Below are 24,235 nucleotides of genomic sequence, written 5' to 3' on the forward strand. Positions count from 1 at the left end.
GGCTGGAATAGCAGTGACTCAGCCTTTCTCCAAAGCTCATATCCATATTATCATTTGGACTATACCCTCAGTGACTTGGTCTCCCCACTCCTGCCCTTCTCCTTTCCCCAGCATAGATATTATATTAATCAACTTAAAGCAGATGTTCTCAGGAAAGAAGTAGGTCACGTCTGCAGATCCAAATCCCATCCAGTCTTTTCACAAAATCTTGACTAAAAAACTGGAATTGATATTGCAATAATTAAGAGCCAAATATGACTACCACTGGTGGCAGATAACATTTCACTTTCATTAAGCAATATAAAATAGACGCGAGAATTCCCGGCTTCCACCCTGACATACCAGGCTTTGCAGAATGAATCTTAAATTGCACTATGTCAGTCAGAGCTCAGGAGTTATCAGCATCATTTAATTAACTTTTTTTTTTTAACGAAAACTAACACATTGGAATAAAATATAAAAATGTAATCCCTATGCAAACCCACTACTAATCATGGCCCCTGGCAGAGGCCCAGGCTGCACCTAAGCAGGAATCAAGACATTAAACCCTCTTTGCCCCTTCCCTGAAGCCTGGTTCCTCAACCAGAAGGGAAGAGGGGTTAAGGACTCCTTCCACTGTGGTCTTAGAAGCCTCAGGAATGAGAAGCAGTTCTCTTTATTGAGACCTTAGCTTCTCTCCTCTTCGCCTAATGCTGTTAACTCTAGCCACTTTCCTGTTGAAATTGGCATGTATATTCTAAAAACAAAAACAAACAAACAAACAAAACATTTACCACTTTCCCAGAAAAGAAATAGTAACTCGAGTCTTTGGCTGCAATTATGAGTGGATATTAATAGCCATGAATTTCACCTATGGGTGTTATCTGTAAGAAAGAATGCATACCTGGGGTCCCAGATATGCAGAATGAGACAGGGAGAGGGAAGGTGTCATGGAGCAGGGATAGGAAATGGTTAAGACTCTCAGGCTCCAACAGAATGATTGCCAAACTGCAGATGGATTGGGAAGAGGATTTCTTGGGTGGTGCGGACTCTACCCTGTAATGCACCAATGGCAAATAGATGGCACAGGTGGCACCAGGCTCCCTCCCACACCCAGGAAAGACATTACAAATGAGTCACAGCACTCTTTACAGCTGGGCTTGCATTTGGCTTCAGAATCGTACTCCCACCCTCCTGGCAGCCATTACTCATCAGTAGGTATTGGCACTCAAGAGGTGACCTATTTGGAATCCTTTTGTTAGCCGGAAGACCTGTTTCACCTATTGCCACCTATGTCATGGGACAGCCACATCGCTGGTCAGAGAATTCAAGCATTCTTGTCTAGATTTTTCAATGGCCAGGAGGAGTCCAAAATCAGGAGTTCTCCCCATGTGACTGAGTCAGAAGCTGTCAGCTAGAAGGGGGGGGGGGGGAAGACTGCTTTTTTTGGGCCCCTTTATATAAGAAATGAAAATGTTGTGTTTGCTTTATCATCAATTCTTCAGCTAACTGTTTGTTCTTTTTCCTTCTGTTTTCTTTCTATAAAGAAATAAAGAGTTTAAACATAGGTAAGACCAAGAACTCTTTCCCATATAATTTGATATGGTTTGTTTGCTTCCTTGTGTTTGCTTTTTGTTTTGTGCTTCTTGTGTAATGTTGTGTATTTTTATGTACCAAATATAGTAACTTTTTTATGTGCTAATTGTGTGTTGTGGATATGATAAGCTTTAGCAATTATGAAATGCAGTCAAAAAGCAACCAAATAAGCTGACAGTAATTAGAATTTCCGGGAGATGCAAGTGCAAGATAATGAACCCTCAGCGAACTTTTATCCTGACTGCTCAGTGCGGTCCATAATTGGGCTAAACAGTTGAGGCAAACTTCTGGCTTTTGTAAATGCTGGACTGGGTTCACAAAAGCTTTAATGAACTGGAAACGGGTCAAAAACTCATTTTCAACTCATTAATGATTTTTTCCCCTGGATATATGGTCATTTAAAAAAAAAAACAAGTTAATTGCCAATCTGCTGGTCAGAATGAATCCAACAGTCAGATGCATTGGGAATTTTCATCGAGTTAAATCACTTTTAAGTAGTAGGAAGGGTGTAGTCCAAGTAGTTTTTGTCTAAATAGCCTTTGTCATTCAACTGCTCCAGGTTATCATTTAAAACAATATTGCTAAAATTCACATATATAGTGCACAACACACATATGTGTGCATATGGCTCTGGGGAGCTTCCCATCATTACAAAGTCACGAAAATGTCAGGACCCCAGGTTGCACTGAAATGGAGAAAAAGTGGCCTTTTTATTTGGAAGAAGATAGAAAAGCAAAACGATGTATTTTAATACTCAAGGGAATGCTTCTTCTTACTTCTTGAAATGAAACAGGGAAGGAACTTCTTCCTGATGTTACATGAGAATTAGACATAGAGAGGAGTCAGGTTTTACAGGATCATCAAAGTCTGTGGAAAAGCCATGCATATAAGCCCTTGGCCTCCTCCTCCATACTCCAAAACTGGGATGCTTATAGGTACCCCAACTGGGCCAAGTTTAAAAAAAAAAAAATCAACAATGCCCTGGAAGGACACTCTCCATTCAAATTCACATACCCCATTTGACCTTCACCATAGCCACAGATATGGAAACACGGCTGTCCATCTACCCAAGAGTCTCTGTAAGAATCTTGGTTGGGATGGGTATGACACCATGGGGAAGAATAAGACCCCAGCAATGACTGACCCCACATCCTCACACATCTGCTCTTCTGCCAGAGTTTTTGAAAAGCCTCTTTGAATTGGGCTCCCTAGAAAGCCCAGAATTAATTATCTTGCTCATAGATAGGCACAGATGTGCCGTGCCCTCATCCTTCTGTTGATCATGCCAGCCACTATTCATTCAGTAACAAAGTACAGCATCTAATTAAAAAAAATGACATGAAGTTTTCCCTTTCTGCCCTAATTTGTTTTGCATATGTGGATATTCTCTAAAGACTTAATAGCCAAAAAAAAAAGAAGAAGAAGAAGAAGAAGAAATAAAAAAGAGAAGAAGAAGGAAGGTAGAGAAGGAAAGAAAAGGAACCCTGGTAGCCTACTCTTTTAAACAAGTTATCTAGGCTCGAATTTTAGAAAGACCTTGACTTCCAGTTCAATTATGTGTCTTAATAGCAACCTGAGGAGAAGCTGGAATTAAAGATGGTCTCGATTCACAAATTGTTCCTAAAAATAGCTTCATAGTTCTTTTCTTCCTTAAATCGGGGAAGAGCCCAAATAGGGGTGTTTTAATTAGTAATTTACCAGCTGATGTCTACAAGACAAATGCATCCAACACAATCATTCCCCCTCACCTTGCCTTCACCTCTCCCATCCCTTTCCTTCCCATAATTCCAAACTACAATGGAAAAATAACTGAAAAACAAGAGGCCTGTGCTCATTTTCAGCATGTGACATCAAAACCTTGTCTACCACCCTAGGGCAGAGAGACATTGACTAGAGGTATCCTAGTGGCAGTGATTTAATAACAGTATAGGAATAGCAGGAGCTCCTATTCTGGTCGGAACCTCCATAACGCGACAGACACTGCAAAGGGAAGAAACGGTAGGGTTTTGAGCCAAAAGGGACATGAGCAATGACCCGACTTCTTCATTATCCAAACCAGCAATCTAGGACCCAACACGGCCAAGATACTTACCTCAGGTCACCAGCCGTGTCAGTGTTGAGTTTAGAGTTTCCTGTGTCTTAGTCTGTCCTGATCTGCAGCATATAGAACAGCTAGATGCGCGGCAGAGAAAGAGGTCCAAGTCTCTGAGGCTTAGTGCCTTCCTATTACATTTCTCACATACAAGAGAATTTCTGTCCTAGTGTAGCTTAGGGCCTTGACAGATCTTGGTTCACACCTGTGGCCTCACTAGTACCCAAATTTGAAAACTATGTCTCCTCCCTCAGTAATCCAGATTCTGGGTGTGTGATATCAGCAAGACATCAAATTTCTTAAAAAAAAAGCCAACTTTATTCATATCCACACTGAAGAAGAGTAGAGAAGATCTGAGGTGAGGACTGGGGAATCCCTTTGGGAACCTCCCATCACAAAGTTAGGAAAACTCTAGGTTGCCCCAGTCTTCATGATCTGGTATCCTGGAAGCACTGAGAAAACATGAACTAGAAAGAAAACCTTGTCTCATGGAAGTGTTCCTCAATCCCACTTGAGAAACCTATCAAACCCATAGAGGGAGGTAAAGAAGACTGATACACACAAAACATGAACACAAAAGCAGGACCAGAGTAGATTCTTTCCTACCAGCTAAGTGAAACCATGGTTTTTAAGCACGACGGGAAACGATGAACCCTCTGCGTAGCCTAAGGAGCTCAGGTCCAGTCAGAAGGCAGTAGCTAAGAGCCAGGACGTGTGAGAACACTAAGCTATTGTGTTAGATTCTTTCCAGTTCAATAAAGTGGAAAGACGCTAGAAATGTCTAAAGTCTTGCTAGGATTTTTGTCATCTCTTTGATCCCGTAGGCCAGCTGCTTAGCCCCCTTCTCATTTCTCTCTCTGCTTCTTCCAAAGCAACAACCCAGCACACAAGTACTATTTGGCAGTAGACCCTGTGTCCGGCTCTCTCTACGTGTCTGACACCAACAGTCGGCGAATCTACCGAGTCAAGTCTCTGAGTGGAGCTAAAGACCTGGCTGGGAATTCAGAAGTGGTGGCGGGGACCGGAGAACAATGCTTGCCCTTCGATGAAGCCCGTTGTGGGGATGGAGGGAAGGCCGTGGATGCCACCCTGATGAGCCCTCGAGGTAAAGGCTACCAAGGAAGAAAGCCCCTCCCCCAGAATAAGCTGGTCTCAAGCTTGGCTTGCTTCTTAACTGGAAGTGAACTAAGCCCAGGCAATCCCAAATATAGCTTCCCCTATAGTAATCTCACTCTGATAGTTTGCTTTGATGTGTGGGTGTTTAAAAAAAAAAAAAAATTGTGTTTATCTGAAGTAAACGTCATCACCCACATAGACCACAAATGGAAAGTGGGGTGGACTACTCCTAGAGATTTCGGACTGCTGCCAGTCACACGGAGTCAGGGGGAAATGTTAGCTCCATGAGCCAGAGTGGCGACTGTTCAGGCTGGAGACAGAACCCAGGGAGGGCCTCCAACCACTCCCAGATGTTCATTTCGACAATAATGTGCATAGTCTTAATCACAGGCGCTGACGTTTTTTAAGAGTCCAGTGAATGGTAGCAGTTAAGAATGGGATTAATTTCCAAGGACCTGGGATTGGCCAGGGGCATGGGGGAATGTTCCTAGAATTGAAGGAACTCTGTTTGGAAAGGACCAAGGATACTTAGGGTTAAGGACTGATTGGTCCTTCGAAGGCCCAGTTCTTATTAGCATTCTTAGCTACCACTAAAGGATCTGGCAGTGTGGATTAAGGATGAGGAACCTTGGGCTTGGGCCATAGGGTGAAGGTGCACAAGAAATAAAAGCCACTGTGTGCATTTACGGGGAGAGTGCTAGGACAGGTGTTCCCCCAGGGCATACTGAATAGAGTCAAGGCTTAACTGGGAATGTTTCCTGAAGGATATATTTTGAATTGGGAGTCTGTGACAGCAAGAATCCCTGTTTCTCCATCTTGTTGTTGTAATTAGTTGTGAAGGGTATTCAAGTAATTTACTACCAATAATTTTTCAAGTAATGAACTTGGGAAATAACTTCTTTTCTGAAGAGAGCAGATGCCAAGTTATTTCCCCATTCATTTATTTATAGACTTAGCTCATTTGCAGCCCAAAGTTCATTCTTCAGTTGGGTGGTGATACAGCCAGCACCCCAGGAATTATTCAGGTCTCAGCACAGTGCTCATGAGAAAGGGTGTTACCTTTAAAGGTTGAGAGCCACTGCTCAAAGCCTGAGCATTGCTCCAGTAAGGTCCCCAGTCCTAGAAGGTAATGCCCAGTAGAGCATCCCCACCTCTGCCCCTCAAGCCCTACTCCTTGCCAGGAGACACACTCCCACTGTTTGCCTTGATCAGGTATTGCAGTAGACAAGAATGGGCTCATGTACTTTGTTGATGCCACCATGATCCGGAAGGTTGACCAGAATGGAATCATCTCTACCTTGCTGGGATCCAACGACCTCACTGCTGTCCGGCCACTGAGCTGTGACTCCAGCATGGATGTGGCCCAGGTAGGACTTTCTTATTTTTCATCAACTATGCCACACCTGGCTCTTAGCCTGAAGTTCTCACCTGCAGCCTGTTTGGGTTGAAAGTGGAGTGGGAGGAAGAAATATAGATACAGATTACAGGTTTGTTTGTAGAAGGTTTGAGATGAATGAGACAGCAAGATGGAATGAGAAATGTCAGATAGGAATGAGAGAGAGCACAAGAGAGAAAGGAAAGCAGTGGGTTGGGGGGTGGGGGTGATTTCTGCTCAGATAGTGGAGCTGGTGACACACTCCAGCCATGGCAGATTACAGGGTAGGAGTTACTGTGTAATTACCTCTCTTCTCCATCATTATTGCAGGTTTGAGAATGTACTATACAGTGTTATATGTCAATCAGAACTTCCCTGTTAATCTGAAATGATTGCATCCTTACTATATAAACCTTTACTTTGTGCAGTAGTAAACTAGAGCAGAGCTGTCTACAATAATCTCCCAAGTGATATTATCTTGGTATGGGCTCTTATGGGGGCAGAGAAGAGAGGCTCATACAGATGTGCAGCAGGAGAAACTGAACTTTATTAGATAGATCCTCAAACATCCTGAAATACATGTTTGCCCTGTCTATAAGGGCCTTTTCAACCTTTAGTCTACCTCATTAATTTCAGCTCAAATTGCACAACAAACTGACAGTTGCCACTGAGATGGTCACTTCAGTTTTGCAGAAAAGGCCCAGTTCATTTCTTCAAGCAAATTCTCAAGTTGTAGTTCACTAGCCAGCCTGTGCATTGGCGGCCCTTGGGTCAGGCCACCTTAAATCAGCGTGGCTTCTTTTGTGTATTAGATAAAAGTGCTGCCTCGAAATGAACATAGCCTCCTTAGGCCCATAGCTTGGTGAGCAGAGGCTGTGATGGATTACATTAGCCCCTTGTGCAGTGAATTATCTGTACAACTGTATATGATGACTCTGACCTTGGTCCAATCATCTGGGACAGAGAAGAGCATCATGGCTAGAGCTGGTGATCTACTCTAGGCACAGTAGATGATATAACAGGAAATGTTTGTTACATGGCCTCTTCTTCATTGTGTACACTCAACATGGGCAGTTAGCAAGTGGTTTGGTGACGGGCACTTCTCATATAGTGTGGGTAAAAAAATCCTTTTCCCCAGCTGCATAAAACCAATAGATGTGCCCTACTGTTAAACACTGGGCATGTTAGAGGCTGCTCCTTAATTTGATGACATGTCATCCACAGGTTCGCCTGGAGTGGCCAACAGACCTTGCTGTCAACCCCATGGACAATTCCCTGTATGTTCTCGAGAACAACGTCATCCTTCGAATCACTGAGAATCACCAAGTCAGCATCATCGCAGGACGCCCCATGCACTGCCAGGTTCCTGGAATTGACTACTCCCTCAGCAAACTAGCCATTCATTCCGCCCTGGAGTCAGCCAGTGCCATCGCCATTTCTCACACTGGGGTCCTCTATATCACCGAGACGGATGAGAAGAAGATTAACCGTCTACGCCAGGTCACAACCAACGGGGAGATCTGCCTTTTAGCTGGGGCAGCCTCAGACTGTGACTGCAAAAATGACGTCAATTGCAACTGCTACTCGGGAGATGATGCCTACGCGACTGACGCCATCTTGAATTCCCCATCGTCCTTAGCTGTAGCTCCGGACGGTACCATCTACATCGCAGACCTTGGAAATATTCGGATCAGGGCGGTCAGCAAAAACAAGCCTGTTCTTAATGCTTTCAACCAGTATGAGGCTGCATCCCCCGGAGAACAGGAGCTGTATGTTTTCAACGCCGATGGCATCCACCAGTACACTGTGAGCCTGGTGACTGGGGAGTACTTGTACAATTTCACTTACAGTGCTGACAACGATGTCACTGAACTGACTGACAATAACGGGAATTCCCTGAAGATCCGTCGGGACAGTAGTGGCGTGCCCCGCCACCTGCTCATGCCTGACAACCAGATCATCACCCTCACAGTGGGCACCAATGGAGGTCTCAAAGTCGTGTCTACACAGAATCTGGAGCTTGGCCTCATGACCTATGATGGAAACACTGGCCTCCTAGCTACCAAGAGTGATGAAACAGGATGGACAACTTTCTATGAGTAAGTACATTTGTAAAGTATTTCTCGACAGCACCCGATCCAAGATGGCAGCAGGATTGGCTGTCCACGTAGCTTTTAGAATTGCTCAGTCACTTTGTTTTCCTGACTTTTTTAAGATTTATTTATTTGACAGAGATCACATGTAGGCAGAGAGGCAGGCAGAGAGAGAGAGAGAGAGAGACAGGCGGAAGCAGGCTTTCCACTGAGCAGAGAGCCCGATGCGGGGCTCGATCCCAGGACCCTGAGATCATGACCTGAGCTGAAGGCAGAGGCTTTAACCGACTGAGCCACCCAGGTGCCCCTGTTTTCCTGACTTTAATGTCAACTTGTGGCCTCAAGATATTCATGTCCCCTCTCCCTGACTTCGAAGTGATTTGCACTGTTGTGTCTCTGATATTGAACATCCTCCCTACAAGGGCTGGCGATTTCTTTTGCCTGCTTGCCCCTCCAGTTTCAGGATATTGGACAGGCACAGCGCCTGGGAGAGCAAGTGCTCATTAACTTTGCTGATTATTCATGTTTGCCATGGGTGCGGAAATGAGAATCTAAAAGGCAAGATCCTGGTGGGATTCCCGTAATTTGCCAGTAGGTCCAGCAACACACTTGATTGCACAGACAGGTAGATAAACTCTGAATTTCCTCCTTAGCAGAAGCAGATCAATACAGATAAAGTGCTAGGTATATTAAAAGATGTGAGAGCTGGTCATATTTCCCCTAACAATTATCTCCTGCTTAATAGTCCCGCCGTTTGTTTTGCCAAAAAAGCTGTTTTCCGTCACTCCTGCAGCCAGCGCTTGGTCACACTGCCTGCTGCCGCAGGTATTAACCAGTGGGATGCTGGCTGGGGAAAATTGCTAAGGCGTGATTCCCCCAGTCCCTGGTGAGACTGGGATGGAATTTGCAAATGTCTGGCTCTCTGTGATCGTGAAGGATCTGGTTAAGCTCCCATTTGGAGTCCTCGCTTGCTTTCTGTTGAGGTGTTGCTGCTGGCTGAGAACTTAGTGAGTTGGGGAGGGGCTGTTGCAGAGGGAATGGGGGACAAGCGAGAGAACAGAAAACCCCATTGTCGATAACTCCTAAGTCCAGAATTTTCACTTCCAGTTGGTGGGCAGATGGGTTTGGGAGCATGGAAAGGAAGCTGTTGCCACCTGCTGGAAATTTCCTGCATTGCATAATTGCTGTCCCTTCCTCTCTTCTGCCTTTGGGCTAAGCTGTCATTCTCGGATTTCAGAAGCATCCTAGTATCCTTCAGGCGCTGGGACTTGAGCAGACTTTACCAGCCAGTGACTCTACCCCTGTAGGCACCATCTGAGTGCTATCTTTAGCTCTCACACCAGCTTGGGCTAAAACTATATGATAACCCCAACACCTGTTAGATTTTCACTTTCTAGCAGTTCCACCTAAGGACCCAGTGCATTTCAGAGATAATTTTGTGGGCTGACATGACTGAGGACAAAACAATGTCACTCTCAGAAGGCCAGAATTAGGCTTGACTTAGAGACCATAATAAAGAAGTTCGGGCATGGGTCCGCCTTTAGACACTAGCTCTAACTGGGAGAGTATTTTTCCAGGAGGGGACCCTAGTTGAATTAAAATAGGAGCAAGATGCTTTAAAAAAAAAAAAAAAAAGAAGAAGAAGAAGTTCACAAGTTACATGGAAACTGCATGATTGTTCTCTTAAAGAGCTGCTTTTTGGTAATGTGGATAAATCCAGTTATCACAAATTCTCAATTGTAGGGCTTCAAATGCATTAGGTTTTCTTGTTCCTCCTAAAAAGATGGTGAATTCCTTTTGTTGAGTACTTTTACACATGGTCAGCTGGGGAAGAGCAGCCTGCATCCCTCAAGGGCCCAGGACTCTACTTAAAATTACAACCACCCCTACACATGCATACTCTGTCTCTCTCCCTCCTTTATTTTAATCCTTACCACTTGTTACCATCTGACATACTCTCTATTTTAAACTATGGTTTATTTTTGCCCTCTCCATCATGTGTACATCACAGAAGCAGGGATTGTCACCCATTTTGTTCTTAGTCATGTCTCCAGCATCTCAAACAATGACGGACTTATAGTAGGCAGGCAGTAAATACTTGCTGAATAAATGAGTCTTTTGATCCCTTTGGCCCCACACAGGCCAAGACTGCAATGGCTCCACTAAGTGGCCTCCAGATCCCATTACTGGAACACATAGCTCCTCGCAACTATGTGTAGACTTACTTGCAAAGAGACCTGAACCTGAAAATACTCCATGGGCAAGTTAGCACAGCTGTAGGAAACTTACTCTTCTTTGAAATTTAAAGAGAACATAACATGCTCTTCCTGTGGCCCCTGAGATCCTGGCCTCAACCCCAATCCTCTGTTCTCCAAAACTAGAATCTCCAGTTTCTACTACAGCTCTCATTAGGAAGCATGGCAGCCGGCACCACCATCCAGGTCCAGGTGCACCGGAATTAAATCTTTGCCTGGATCCCAGGTCATGCAACTCCCCATACAGTCCCAGCTTGCCTGAAGGAGTTGAAGGTATTATCTGATACTGAGTAGTCCATTAGGTACCCTGTACACAAAGACATAAAAGTGTTTTATTTTCTTATTTTTATTGAGATAAAATTGACATACTGAAGTCAAATTGACATAGTCAACTGTACACAAACAGAAGTGGTTTTTTTATTGAGATAAAATTGACATAGTCAAATCATCAACATAATGATTTGATGTTTGTATATATCGTGAAATGATCAGCACTGTAAGTCTAGTCAACATCCATCATTATACAGTTACCAAAAACCTTCTTCTTGTGATGAGAACTTTGAAGATTTATTCTCTTAGCCACTTTGTAATATGCAGCACCGTATTATTACCTATCCCCACACTGTATATTACATCCCCATGATTTATTAACACCTAGAAATTTGTACCTTTTGACCCCCTTCATCCATTTCACCTACCTCCCATTTCAGGTAACCACCAATATTCTCTACGTCTAGGAGCTCAGGTTATTTTTTAAAGATTCCACCTTTAAGATCATATGGCATTTGTTTCTAACTCATTTCACTTAGCATAATGCCTTCAAGGTCCATCCATGTTGTCACAGGTTACAAGATTTTATTCTTTTTATGGTCGAGTAATTTTCCATTGGACACTTAGGTTGTTTCCGTATCTGGACGGTTGTAAAGAATGCTGCAGTGGACATGGGGTGCGGTTATCTTTTCGAGTTTGTGTTCTCGTTTTCTTTGGATGGATACCTTAAAGTGCAATTGCCAGATCATGTGGTAATTTTAGATTTAATTTGTGGAGGAACGTCCATACCGTGTTCCCTAGTGTTTGCATCAATTTACGTCCCTGCCAACAGTGTGCAAGGGTTTCCTTTTCTCCACAAACTTGCCCACACTTCTTACATTTTTTGATAATAGACATTTTGATAAGTGTGAGGTAATACCTCGTTATGGTTTTGATTTGCATTTCCCATTGATTTGTGGTGTTGAGCACCTTCCCATGTACCTGTTGGCTGTTTGTGCGTCTTCTTTGGAAAAGGGTCTATTCAGAGCCTCTGTATATTTTTTAATCAGCTGGTTTGCTTTTTTTGCTATGGAATTGTATGAGGTGTTTTTTTAATATCCTTTATCAGAAATATGATTTTCACAAATTTTCTCCCATTCAGTAAGTTGCCTTTTCACTCTGTTGGATTACTGTGAAGAAGCTTTTCAGCTTGATTCAGTCCCACTTGTTTATTTTTGCTTTTGTTGCCTTTGCTTTTGAGGTCAAATCAAAAAGTTGCCAAGACTAATGTCAAGGAGCTAGCCACCTAGGTTTTCTTCTAGTTTTATGGTTTCAGGTCTTTGAGGTTTTTATCATTTGGGGTTAATTTTTGTGTAACTCTCCGGTTTCATTATTTTGCATGTGGCTATCCAGTTGGAAAACCAACATCATCTATTGAAGAGACTGTCCTTTCTCTGTTGTATATTCTTGGCCCTTTTGTGGTGAATTAAATGACCATACATGTGTGGGTTTTTATCTGGGCTCCCTATTCTGCTCTATTCATCTGTATGTCTGCTTTCGTGTCCATCCCATACTGTTTTGACTACTATAGCTTTGTAATATAATTTGAAATCAGGGAGCATGATGCCTCTAGCTTTGTTTGTCTTTCTCAATATTGCTTTGGCCATTAGAAGTCTTCTCTGGTTCCACACAAATTTTAGGACTGTTTGTTCTATTTCTGTGAATAATGTCATTATGGTTTTATTAGGGACTGCACTGAATTGTGTGGACATTATAATTCCTCCAGTCCATGAACATGGAGTATCTTTCATCAATGTCTTAGAGCTTTCAGTATAAGAGGTCTTTTACCTCCTTGGTTAAGTTTTTACTAGGTTTTTTTAATTCTTTTTGATGCAACCATAATCCATAAATGGGATTGTCTTTCTGCAAGTTGGTTATTAGTGTATAGAAACACAACAGATTTTTATGTATTGATTTTTGTATCCTGCAACTTTACTGAATTTATTGGTTCTAACAGTTTCTATACATAATATCATCGGCAAACAGTTATAGTTTTACTTCTCTATGATTTGGATGCATTTCTTTTTCTTGCTTAATTGTTGTGTCTTACTCCTGATCTTAGAGGAAAAGCTTTCAGTTTTTCACCAGTGGATATGATGTTAGCTGTGGATCTGTCATATATGGGGCCTCTATTATGTTCAGGTACATTCCCTCTATACCCACTTTATTGAGAGTTTTTATCACTAGTGGATGTTGAATTTTGTCAGATGCTTTTTCTGCAACTGTTAAGCCATCCTTGCATCCCCAGAATAAATCCCACTCTCAAGGTACTGTTGAATATGATTTTCTACATTTGATTTAAATATTAATATGATTTGAGGATTTTTGCATCTATATGCATCAGAGATATTGGTCTATAATTTTCTTTTTGCGTGGTGTCCTTGTCCTGTTTTGGTAGCAGAGTAATGCTGGCCTCATAAAATGAGTTTGGAATAGTTCCCTCCTCTTCTGTTTTTTGGAAGAGTTTGAGAAGGATTGCTATTAATAAGTTTTTGAATGTTTGGTAGTATTCACCAGTGAAGCCATCTGGCCCTGTAGTTTTGTTTGTTGGAACGCTTTTGATTACTGATTGAAACTCCTTAGTAGTAATCTCTTACAATCCTTTGTATTTCTGTGGTATCAGTGGTAATGTCTCTTCTTTCATTTCTGATTTTGAGTTCTGTCATCTTTTCTTCTTGGTGAGTCTAGCTAAGGGTTGTCAATTTTATCTTTTAAAAAACCATCTCTTAGTCTCATTGATCTTTTGTCTTTTTACCCTCTATTTCATTTAAATACCTTTTGTTTCTAGTCAGAAAACATGGAAGTCAGGCATATTGGTTAGAAATAATTCCTAAGTCTACGGCCATACCACCCTGAAAGCGCCCAATCTCGTCTGATCTCGGAAGCTAAGCAGGGTTGGGCCTGGTTAGTACTTGGATGGGAGAAATAATTCCTAAAATATGGGAACATACAAACATACACAGAAAACTATCCTTAATGTTGAGATGTCTGTATTTTGAGAGAACTTCTTCTACACATACTCATTTTTCACTCCTGTATACTATCAGAGGAATATATTTCTGTGCTCCACTCTTTCTACTCAATAATATATACATTTTTCACTCTAATGGATAGAAATCACTGTCATTGGGGCGCCTGCATGGCTCAGTGGGTTAAAGCCTCTGCCTTCAGCTCAGGTCGTGATTCCAGGGTCCTGGGATTGAGCTCCACATTGGGCTCTCTGCTCAGCGGGAAGCCTGCTTCCCCCTCTCTCTCTGCCTGCCTCTCTGCCTACTTGTGATCACTGTCTGTCGAATAAATTTTTAAAAAAATCACTGTCACTAATTTTGATGGCTTTAGAGGTTTCTACTTTATGGATATATCCTTATTTAACAAATCTCTGATGAATGACCACTTGGGTTATTCTAATTTGCCACTATTAGTAAATAACATCTTTGTACACCCATCTGAGAGGCAGTTTAACAGATTAGACGACAAAAGGGAGTCCCATGACCTGGAGGGCCTGATTCCCATCTGTGTATACCCAGAAAGCCCTGGTGGTGTAACCACTATAATGTATTATCTGTACCACCCATTGCCTACTGCTCTGGGCAAATGATGAGGGTAGAGCCAAACCTGGGCTCCCCACTCAAAGTTCTCCCCTCCCCACACCCTTTGTCCAACTGGCCTTCCAGCTTAATGTGGTTCTGTTTTCAGCCTTCAGACATCTCCAGAAGCAAAATTTCTTATCATGTTTTCTCAAATAACTTACCAGGTCTGCATTCCTTTATTCTGAAACTGTTTGCCAGGCACCATCTGTATTTGCTTTTGTAGTCCTCTGTGACAAAGTCAAATAAGCCACAATGGTTCTGTTCACTGGCTGTCCTACATGCTGTACAAGATCCAGTCTCCAACACTCAGAACCAACCAACTCTGTCCTTGTCCCCAGTCAAGAGGGAGTCACACCTAGAGGTCAAATCAACTAATTTCTTTGTTCCCCCTTCCTCTCCTCTCTAGTAACATCTCATGTGGGAAAGCTCAAAGGCCTCTACATCCAGCCCTTAAAAAAGAGTCTCTTTCCTATGGCCTATGGAGGGCCCAAGTTTTCTGATTTTAATGGATCTCCCAGAGTAGGAAAATGTTCTACCAAGTGCAACACCAAGGCTTTTTGCTAAAGGAGATGGAACCAATAATTCCACAATTTAAGAGAAGACTAGAGATGACATTCACAAAGGAGAAAGGCCACTCTCAGGGAACTTTCTAGCAACAGAACTTGATCAGGTATACCTAGACTCGGGGCCTGAATTCAAGTGAGTCATCATGAAAACAGTCTAGGAAGGCTGCTTGGGGAGCTTGGTTTGTTTGGGGCTGTAAAACCAGAGAAAGGGGTATAGGCAGCCAGACCTGCTATGCTTGAGCCAAGGCATGGAGTTTGCATTTGGCCCAGGCTGACAATCCAAGCCTAGGAGGTGGCAAGTGGGATGAGGTTATAGGAGTATGGAAGAGGAAGGACATAGATGGTCTCCAATGCCAGGTCTTACTGATTGTGACAAGGAGCCTCAGTGTGATACACTACCCAGCCACTCTACCTTCCAGTCTCTCTGGCTCTTGTGTGATTCTGAGTGGTGGGAAAGCCTTCAGTTCCAGTAACTGTGCTTCCAAACCAGTGTGTCTGTCCTCCAGCTATGACCACGAAGGCCGCCTGACCAATGTGACACGCCCCACGGGGGTGGTGACCAGTCTGCACCGGGAAATGGAGAAGTCCATCACCATTGACATTGAGAACTCCAACCGTGATGATGATGTCACTGTCATTACCAATCTGTCTTCAGTGGAGGCCTCCTACACAGTGGTACAAGGTAAGCCCCCTACCCACTAAACTCACCCACAGACCCCAGCAAGCCTGGGAGGACTTCCAGAGACCGGGAACACCCATTAGCTTGTTATTTTAGTCAAGTGTCCACCGTAAACAAATTCTACAAGAGGTCAGTCTTGTAGAAAATGTCTTAATCAGATTCAGGAGAATGTCATCTATACTAACTGAAATGTCTAGAGCTTTGGGAATGTCTACGTACTTCCCTGAAAATGTCAGTTGCCATCCCCACTTGCTCTTACCTCTCCATCATCAGCACTCCCCACCAACCCAACACACATAGTTACCTTCTCCAAGGTTCTTTATCCTTTTGGCTTCACCTCTTCCTTTTTTGGCCACATCCTGATTCTTCTTCCAAGCACTTGTTTATTGGGTTGATTGCCCTGCAATCAGAGCCCTTTAGCAATCTCTTGCCAAGACTGGGATCTCAAAGGTTTCTGACCACCCCATAGCTACTAGCACTGTTTGACATGACACACAGTGAGGGACAAGCACAGGAGCTGGCAAGAAAAGGAATTGTGCAGATTAATTTTTCTTTTAATTAAGATATAATGTCAGTGGGCTAGCCCGTTGTCAGAGGATAAAAGTGTCCTCTCGGTAGATAAATGGTGACATTTCTGGACTATTATCCCACGACAGAGCCTGTTTCAATGACTCTATTTCTGCTCTGCCAAATGATTAATGATGTAGATTCTGTCTTTCTGCATGATGGCTGCAGTTGCAGGAGTGACAGATACACATTTGCTCACTATCCCAAAAGCCAGTGTCTCAGAAGCCAGCCAAGCTGGACTCCTTTGCCCAAATAATCAGGAAGCAATATATCTGTAAAGGCGTTTCAGACTCACGTTTCCTTCCTGGAACTTTTCGATAAGGAAAAAGGTCACAAGTCTGATTGACTAGTGTAGATTCCCTTTGGGAAGATAAACACATGTTATCAGCACCCACTAGCTCAGTCTACCTTACGCCGTTTGAATCTCCAGAGTTCTGTTGAGGAGAGCTGGCATCATGGTGGAGTCAGCAGCAGAAGCATGAAGGCCAGGAAGGGTGCTTTTTCTCTTGATTTGATCTATAGCTAGACCATCAACTTCAGGTTAGATGGTAGGCAAAAGAAATAGTCTTTTTTTTCCCATTTAAGATAAAATATATATGTTAAAGATTAGGGATTTGATTGACACAAATTGTGTAGGCAATAGACATCTTTAAAGGTACTATTAATAGTCTTCAGTGAGTAAAAGAAAAATATCACAGCATAATTATTTCTGGAGTGCCACATATTAATAATGTTTTTCTTTCCACGGATCAGTAGCATCTCTGCTACTCTCCTTAACATTGTATGTGTGCTAATTGAAGGCAGCCTTAGACTGACAGCTGCAAAGTACCATGGAAACCTGTAAAAATAGGGGTTCTGTTCTCTTATGACTAACAGAGTGGATAATTTCTTTCCCTACCCCCACCCCCACTTACATTTCTCCAGATCAAGTGCGGAACAGCTACCAGCTCTGTAATAACGGTACCCTGAGGGTGATGTATGCCAATGGGATGGGTGTCAGCTTCCACAGTGAGCCCCATGTCCTAGCGGGCACCATCACCCCCACCATTGGGCGTTGCAACATCTCCCTGCCCATGGAGAATGGCCTCAACTCCATTGAGTGGCGCCTAAGAAAAGAACAGATTAAAGGCAAAGTCACCATCTTTGGCAGGAAGCTCCGGGTAAGTGGTTCCACCCAATTCGTCACCTCTAAGTAGTAGGGGATACACCCTTTCCTCAGGAGCTGAGGCAATTTCCCAGGTCCCAAGCCTCCATTACTCCTTTCTTCCATGGGAAAGACAAGTCTTTCTCTCAGAAGACAGAAGCCCTATCCCTTTGGGAAAAACCATGTCTGTTTACTAGGAGAGAAAAAGGTGCAGATTTACCTTCCACTCTAGCTTGGGATAGCTTCAGTCTTCTTGTCACACTTGCTATCTGCTCCCTCGACTCTCACTCTTTTGCCAATTCGACAAACTACTTGGTGCCTGGTGCCGGCTTTGTGTGGAGTAAGTTGATGAATACTGGAAGAACAGAAATTTTATAATGTACTCTTCACACACAAGGAGTTAACAGTCCAGTAGAATATGTAGACGCAGGGTAATCCAGTGGGTTAGGTTAGAGAAGCGGGGCACCTGCGTAAAGCCTCTGCCTTCAGCTCAGGTCATGATCCCAGCATCCTGGGATCAAGCCCCACATTGGGCTCTCTGCTCAGCGGGGAGCCTGCTTCCCCCTCTCTCTCTCTGCCTGCCTCTCTGTCTACTTGTGATGTCTATCTGTCAAATAAATAAATAAAATCTTTAAAAAAAAAAAAAGTGAGCAAAGCATCCAGGGCCTGACAGAATCAGAGGAGGAGATACCACCCAGCCTAAGGTGATCAGGGAAGGCTTGCCAAGAGGAAATCACAAGCAAACCACAGTAGAAATTTTCAACCAACCGTAGCTTCCCCAGCCTGGGCAGCTTATCCACAAAAAACTAACATGCAACACTCTTTGAGGACTTTCATGATACAAGCTCTATGTTACATGTTTTACTTATTTTCGACAGCCCCACAGGGGACTTCCCTCTGTTTTTCAGATGAGGAAACACAGGTTCTGGGAAGCTACATAACCTGTCCAAAGGCACCAGGGCTAGAAAATGGCACAGCCAGGACCCAGTCCCAATTCCATCTTTGTGTCTGGCTCACTTGCCCATATCCTTAACCGCCAAGGATGAAGTTCACAGTCATCCAGATAATCTGGGTCCTGCCCTAGTCACTTACCAAGCACTAGGAGGGTCTGATTCTTAATATCATGCTAACCCCTTCCCCCATGGCAGGGAAACCGAGGGATCCCAGTCCTCATCAAATTCAGCACACATTTACTGAGCACCTACTATAAGCCAGCACTGGAAGTCAATATGGCTCCCCAAGTAAAATCCCTTCCCTCCTGCCCCTGATGGTCAAGGGTGGGGGAAAAAACCAGACGGGCAGATAGGCAGTACACTAATGAATAACTAAAGTAACTGCAGATTAAGATAAGTGCTGGCCTGAGAGTAAACAATGCAGCCCCACAAGGTTTAACCACTACTTGGGAATCACACTTAGGTAATAACTTTGGCTGCTATTGGGTTGAGATCCACCCAGCCCGGCCTATCTCCCCACAGGGCCAGGCCACTCCATATTACGATTCTGCCTTTGTCTAGTTGGAGCTCCATTCCTCACATTAGGTTATCAGCATTCTCCCATGTTTTTCTTCCTATGCTGGTATCTGCAAAGTTGCAAACAGCCATATCTTCCTAAAGATAAAAATGAAATGAGATTAGTAGCTAAATCCTTAATGACTGGATTTCAGGGCTGTATAATTGATTTTTGATATGCTGCACTGTAGAAGTTGATTATAAGTAGTAATCGTGCTTTTTCTCTGATAAATCAGTTATGCATTTTGACTAAGTTTGCAAAATAAAGATAAATGTGGCCCTAAAATAAAATGGCTATAATCCCAACTCTGAATATTAAAAATCTTAATAATGATACTTGTGGTAATTAGCAGAAGTTAGGCACGCAAGTCTTATAACTGAATTTCTGCCAGGGTTAGATTTGCTGGCATCATGTTTATGCAAATCAAAACACAGCTTTATCTATCAACACCTCAACATTTAATTGTCTGGTGTTAGTTCCTGTAACAATAATCACATATCCATTTAGCTCTCTTAAATGAAAATCACTATGAGATTATAACAGGTTGAGTGGACTGAAAATGTAATTTGAAAATGAGGGAGAAAGCCTGGAATTTATTTGCATCTCATTTATTTTAATTCAATTCATAAATTGTTTGGTGAATGAAATAAAAGCAACTCCTGGAAATTGCAGGGGAGCAAGTGGAAGAAGGTGTAAAAGAAAGGGGGAGCATGCTGTGGATGAAGAGAACTGGGGAGTGTCCTTTTAGGTTCTCCAGGAGCCCAAGGCAAGGAGGTTTGCAGCCCCTAAACTAAGGGTACCTGTTGGCGCGCAAAGGGCAACAGGCTCTTCTCACTTCCAGGGCTGACATTTCTTTTCCCTCTGTCTTGATTTCCACTGTCAAACGGGGCCCTGAAATTTTTCATCCATTCCTTCAGATTACTAGAATGGACTCTTAGGAGAACGCTGCGTTTTACAACGGTCATCATTTTCCTGCGTATAACTAATTCGTTTTTTTACATTTTCTCTTTGCTTTAAGTCTCCTCTGTATGTGGGCTGCAAATTAAACCAATACTATACATTTTTTTTGAAAACATGTTTGCTAAGTGCCAACTCTATGCCAAGCACTATGGAGTGAGTAGACTAGAGAGAGAGAAAGAAAACTAAATCCTTGCCAGCAAGAAGTTTGCATTCCAGTGGAGAAAGCAATGTGAATCGTGTGGTGTAAGCTGTAACAGAGGCAATGTCACAAGGAAAGCGGTAGTTGGTTGTGTCAGGAGAGGATGGACTGAGGCCAGATAACAAATAAGCCCTACAATCTCAGGAGCTTTCCAATCACAGTGCAGAGAAGGCAAGCAGCTTGGCCTCATGGGGACTCACTGCGTTGCTGTCCTGTGATCCCGCCACAGTAGGCAAATGACCTCTCAGGTGGCTCTGGAAGGACAAGGGGCTGAATGAGCAGAGCTGGACATGGCCTGCATCACTTCAACTGAACCACAAGACAGCCTAGGAAATGTCGTCTTTGTGAGAGCCTAAGGAAAAATAAAAGGAAAGAGTTGGTGAACACATAGCAGGGTCTCCGCCATCTTGATCAGGAAGAGCTTCAGGACTGAAGAGCGGTAGGAATTAGCCTGGCAAAGATACGGGGAGAGGGTGATCAGATCAGAAATGTTCCCTATGACACAACAGAGAGGTCAAAAAGGGGAAGAGCATTTCAGGAAACCTTAAGTCAGGTGCACCAGAGGGAAGGGGAACTTGCTACACTGTGCTACAGAAAAAGAATGCATCGGCCAGAGGCAATACATGAAAAGGAATATTTTGCTAGGATGACATTTATCCAGAGGACTGTGGAGAACTGTTCCAGGGTTTAATTAGCAGAGTGATGCGTTGGGATGTGTAGTCTTAGAAAGACTCTCGGGTTTCCTCAGGTGTGGAGGAAGATAGATTAGAAGGAGACAAGATAGGAGGAGAGGGACAGCACAGAAGCAATTGCAGTAATCCAAACAAAGAACTAAATCACTAACAGTAAAGAGAGAAAGATGAGGGAGGGAGGGATCTGAGAGATAGTTAGCATACACAATTAACAGGATTTGATAAGGAGCAGGGTTTCTGTATCAGGCTCTCCTTTTTAGGCTCCCTCCCCACAATCCTATGGACTAGGAAACTGAGTGACTGTCTAGACTGTGAAGGAGAGAAGCTGGGGATTGAACCCCAAGATAGACATGTGACATTCTGCAGACCCAGCCCTGCTTCTTAGTATAGGGGAAAAAACGTCGCATTTTCATGAAAAGCAGGGAGTTTGTAGAGAACTTGTGGTGCAGCAACAGAGGAGATCAAGCACTGAAGCAAGCTGACTTACTTCTCCCAGGTGCCATCAAGCTTCTAGGAGTCTGGCCAGTTGAATGATGATGTGAGGACCCAAGGCTAAGCTTCCCTAGAATTCAGAAGAAACCAAAAATCCCAATGAAGCTACCATGATAGATCCCAGTGAGATTCTAAGCCACCCAGGTAGCCCTTCTTCCAGCAACCTAATCAGGGACATCTCTTGGATGAGGAACATGTCAGCAACCTTTCCATATAGACTGGTGAAATGTAAGATGGTGGACAGATAGACCAACAAAGAACCTTCCACCGAAAGCTTTATGATGCTTTGGCAAAATTTAATGTGTTAGTCCGTTCTTTTCCAGCACAAACTCAACGTGAGACTCATTTTCATTATGTCTCCCAAGGACGTCTCAAAGTATCTCATTTGAAAGAGTCTTTTACACTCCACTCCTTTCTCTGTTCTCCCTGGCTTTTCAAAACACACAAAACAGTTCATCAGGGCATCTGTAAGCTACATAAGCACCTCACCACCGTATCCCTGATGACAAGTGCCATGTGATAGGCACTCAGACAATAGGTGAGGAGGGAAAAGGGGATGTCCATGCCTCCTTAAGGGTCCTCCCTAGAAGGTGCATGTGTGTGTGAATTCAACACCACCCCCCAATCTCACCAAAGCAGGCATGAGTTCACAATCACATTTTCCCAGTATCTGTCAGGAATCTTCCCATTGCAAAACACAGGAAGCCCACTCAGACTAGCATAATAAGAAAGGGCATTCATTGTCTTGCCTAATTGGGCCCCCACAAGCCCAAATGATGTCATCAGGCTGACACCTCTTTTTCTCCTTTTTTTTGTGGTCCCCTTCCATCCCCCAGCATTATTTCTCTTGGCACTTGAACTAATTTTCTCCCACAGTAGACCAGTGACCTCGTCACACAGGAGAGTCAGGCAGAGATGGACAAAGGTGACTTCAGGCTGACATCAGCCTAGCTTAGTGAATGCAGAAGAAAGGATCTCCCACACCACTTATACAAAAAAAAAAAAAAAAAAAAAAAAAAAAAAAAAATCCCAAGAGACTGACCTGATACAGATGCAGGTCTATGATTGGCCAGTACAAGGTCACATGTGGACGCATGTATCTTGTGTTGGACACCTCAGTAAAACCACCTAAACAGGGAAACCTTACAGAAAGGGAGTGCTGCACCCAAAGAAGGAAGGAGTAAGTTAAATCACACACACACACACACACACACCAGATATATTCTACACCCTCCATCCCTCCAGAGCCTAATCATAAGGCAGACTTCTGGTCCTGAGGCTCTGATCATGTATCATTCCCCAACCCCCAACCTTCCCCACCAGCAAGAGAAGAGAGAGCAGAAACCAACCTCTTCTAAGATTTAAAACTCCTGCTCTTCCCTGAAATGGATTCAGTGCATGATTCTCTCTGAAAAGGAAGCAGACATCCACCCTCTAAGATGTTGCCTCCTGATTACGATTTACATAGAGATAGCAGAAGCAAAAAACAACTACATGTGTAGGTAGCAGAACAAAAGAAAAATCATTTCCAAGATCATTTTTCATCATGATATTGGTATTAGTGTCCTTCTCAAGAAGAAGTGGGAGCAATTTTGTTAGGGTTTCCATATGATTAATAAGACATTGCAATTACCCACTGGCTTGTGTTAGTTTTACCTTTGTGGCAAATGACAGTGACCCAGGAGCAAGGTGGGAGGCACTTGTGCATGCAAACACACACATGCGCTCAGTTCTGCATGGAGCCCGCTGAAGTAGCTCTGCTAATAGCCACAGTTACTGTGAAAGCCTGGGCTTTATCAGTCCCTTCCTGCCGCAGTGCTCTCAGTCTGCACCAATATTTTATATTTCAAACATCTATGTGTCGGCAGTGTACGAGGCACTCAGTGTATACAGGTGAACGAAACCGACAAGACTCAGTGTTACACTGTGAGCAGCGCTTGTGCAGACAGGACTTGTGATAAATTTAGTATCAGCTTAAATAATAAAGAATTAGAAGGGCAAACCTTTGCAAACATTAAACAATGCATTCCCCACGCAAGTATTACTTTTGGCTGACTTGCTATTTTGGACGGTGTGGTGGAAAAGTGGAAAGACCCTCCTGTCATAGCAAAGGGAAACAGATAATAATCAAATAACTAATCAAATAATAGAAAGAAATTGTGATGGGTGCTACGGAGAAAAATACAGGGTGCAGGTAAGGGGGAATATCTGATGTAGGTTAGGTCACTCTAAGAGAAGGATATTTGAGCTGAGAACTGAAGAGCAGGAACTTTCCAGGCATGGGATGGGAGGCAGCCTCCTATTCTAGTGGATCAGCATGAGCAAATGCCCTGAAGCAGACAAGACTGTTGCATATACCCTGAGCAGAAGGAGAGCTAGTGTGACTGGAGCAAACCAGCTGGGGGCAAGGTCAAAGAGACAGGCCCTTAGTGACCTTGGTAAGGATCTTAGAAATATACAAGTCCTCCCCAGATGGACACACTGGTGAATGAAAAGGACCATTTATCTGCAGACTAGACTATCTTCCTTCTTAGAGGCTAGGAGGCACACGACATGCTGGGATTCTGGAAAGTTCAGATTGAGAGGGGACAAGTACAAAATCTGTTCAGGTCATCCAGGCTGAGCCTACATACCAGATGCCTCTCTTCTCTACCAGCCCACCCACCTCTACTAGAATATTCCCACAGCACCTGAAATGAAGTTCTCTGCCTGTGAGGGGCCTTTGCTTACTATACAAGCTCTCACTTGCTGACTTCCCAACTGGAATATTCTCCCCAACCCTTTCCTTGCCCTCACCTGTAAAGTCTTAGTCATCCTTCAAGCTCCCACTGACACAGCACTTCTAGGAAATGGTCCTTGTGAGCCCAGTTCTAAGTGTCCTTCCTCCTTCCCATAGTTTTTTGTGTTTGCTCTCATTACAGCATGATATTTTCATGGTTGGCTCACATGTCTTTACCCTCCTCTGACCTCTAAGTTCCATGAGAGCAAAGACCATAAATGTCTTGCTCTATCTTGAGTGCCA

At 43.5% G+C, this 24,235-nt stretch overlaps 1 protein-coding gene across 18 annotated transcripts in view; it reads left to right on the top strand.

Annotated features, from left to right (window-relative positions):
• Nucleotides 1–24,235, top strand: part of TENM2 (teneurin transmembrane protein 2) — a 1,216,596-nt gene that overhangs the window by 1,151,211 nt on the left and 41,150 nt on the right. For 16 of the 18 annotated variants that reach the window (XM_032851741.1, XM_032851743.1, XM_032851745.1 and 13 more), the window contains 6 exons: nucleotides 1,527–1,547; nucleotides 4,540–4,772; nucleotides 5,996–6,150; nucleotides 7,383–8,257; nucleotides 15,478–15,653; nucleotides 17,142–17,377. In XM_032851741.1, the coding sequence (XP_032707632.1) occupies nucleotides 1,527–1,547; nucleotides 4,540–4,772; nucleotides 5,996–6,150; nucleotides 7,383–8,257; nucleotides 15,478–15,653; nucleotides 17,142–17,377 (1,696 nt within the window). The remainder of the gene's footprint in view (nucleotides 1–1,526; nucleotides 1,548–4,539; nucleotides 4,773–5,995; nucleotides 6,151–7,382; nucleotides 8,258–15,477; nucleotides 15,654–17,141; nucleotides 17,378–24,235) is intronic. The other 2 variants (XM_032851742.1, XM_032851744.1) reach the window with 1 other exon arrangement.

Source organism: Lontra canadensis, unplaced genomic scaffold (genome assembly GCF_010015895.1).
Source record: "Lontra canadensis isolate GAN:19392208 unplaced genomic scaffold, GSC_riverotter_1.0 scaffold5, whole genome shotgun sequence".
Classification (NCBI taxonomy): domain Eukaryota; kingdom Metazoa; phylum Chordata; class Mammalia; order Carnivora; family Mustelidae; genus Lontra; species Lontra canadensis.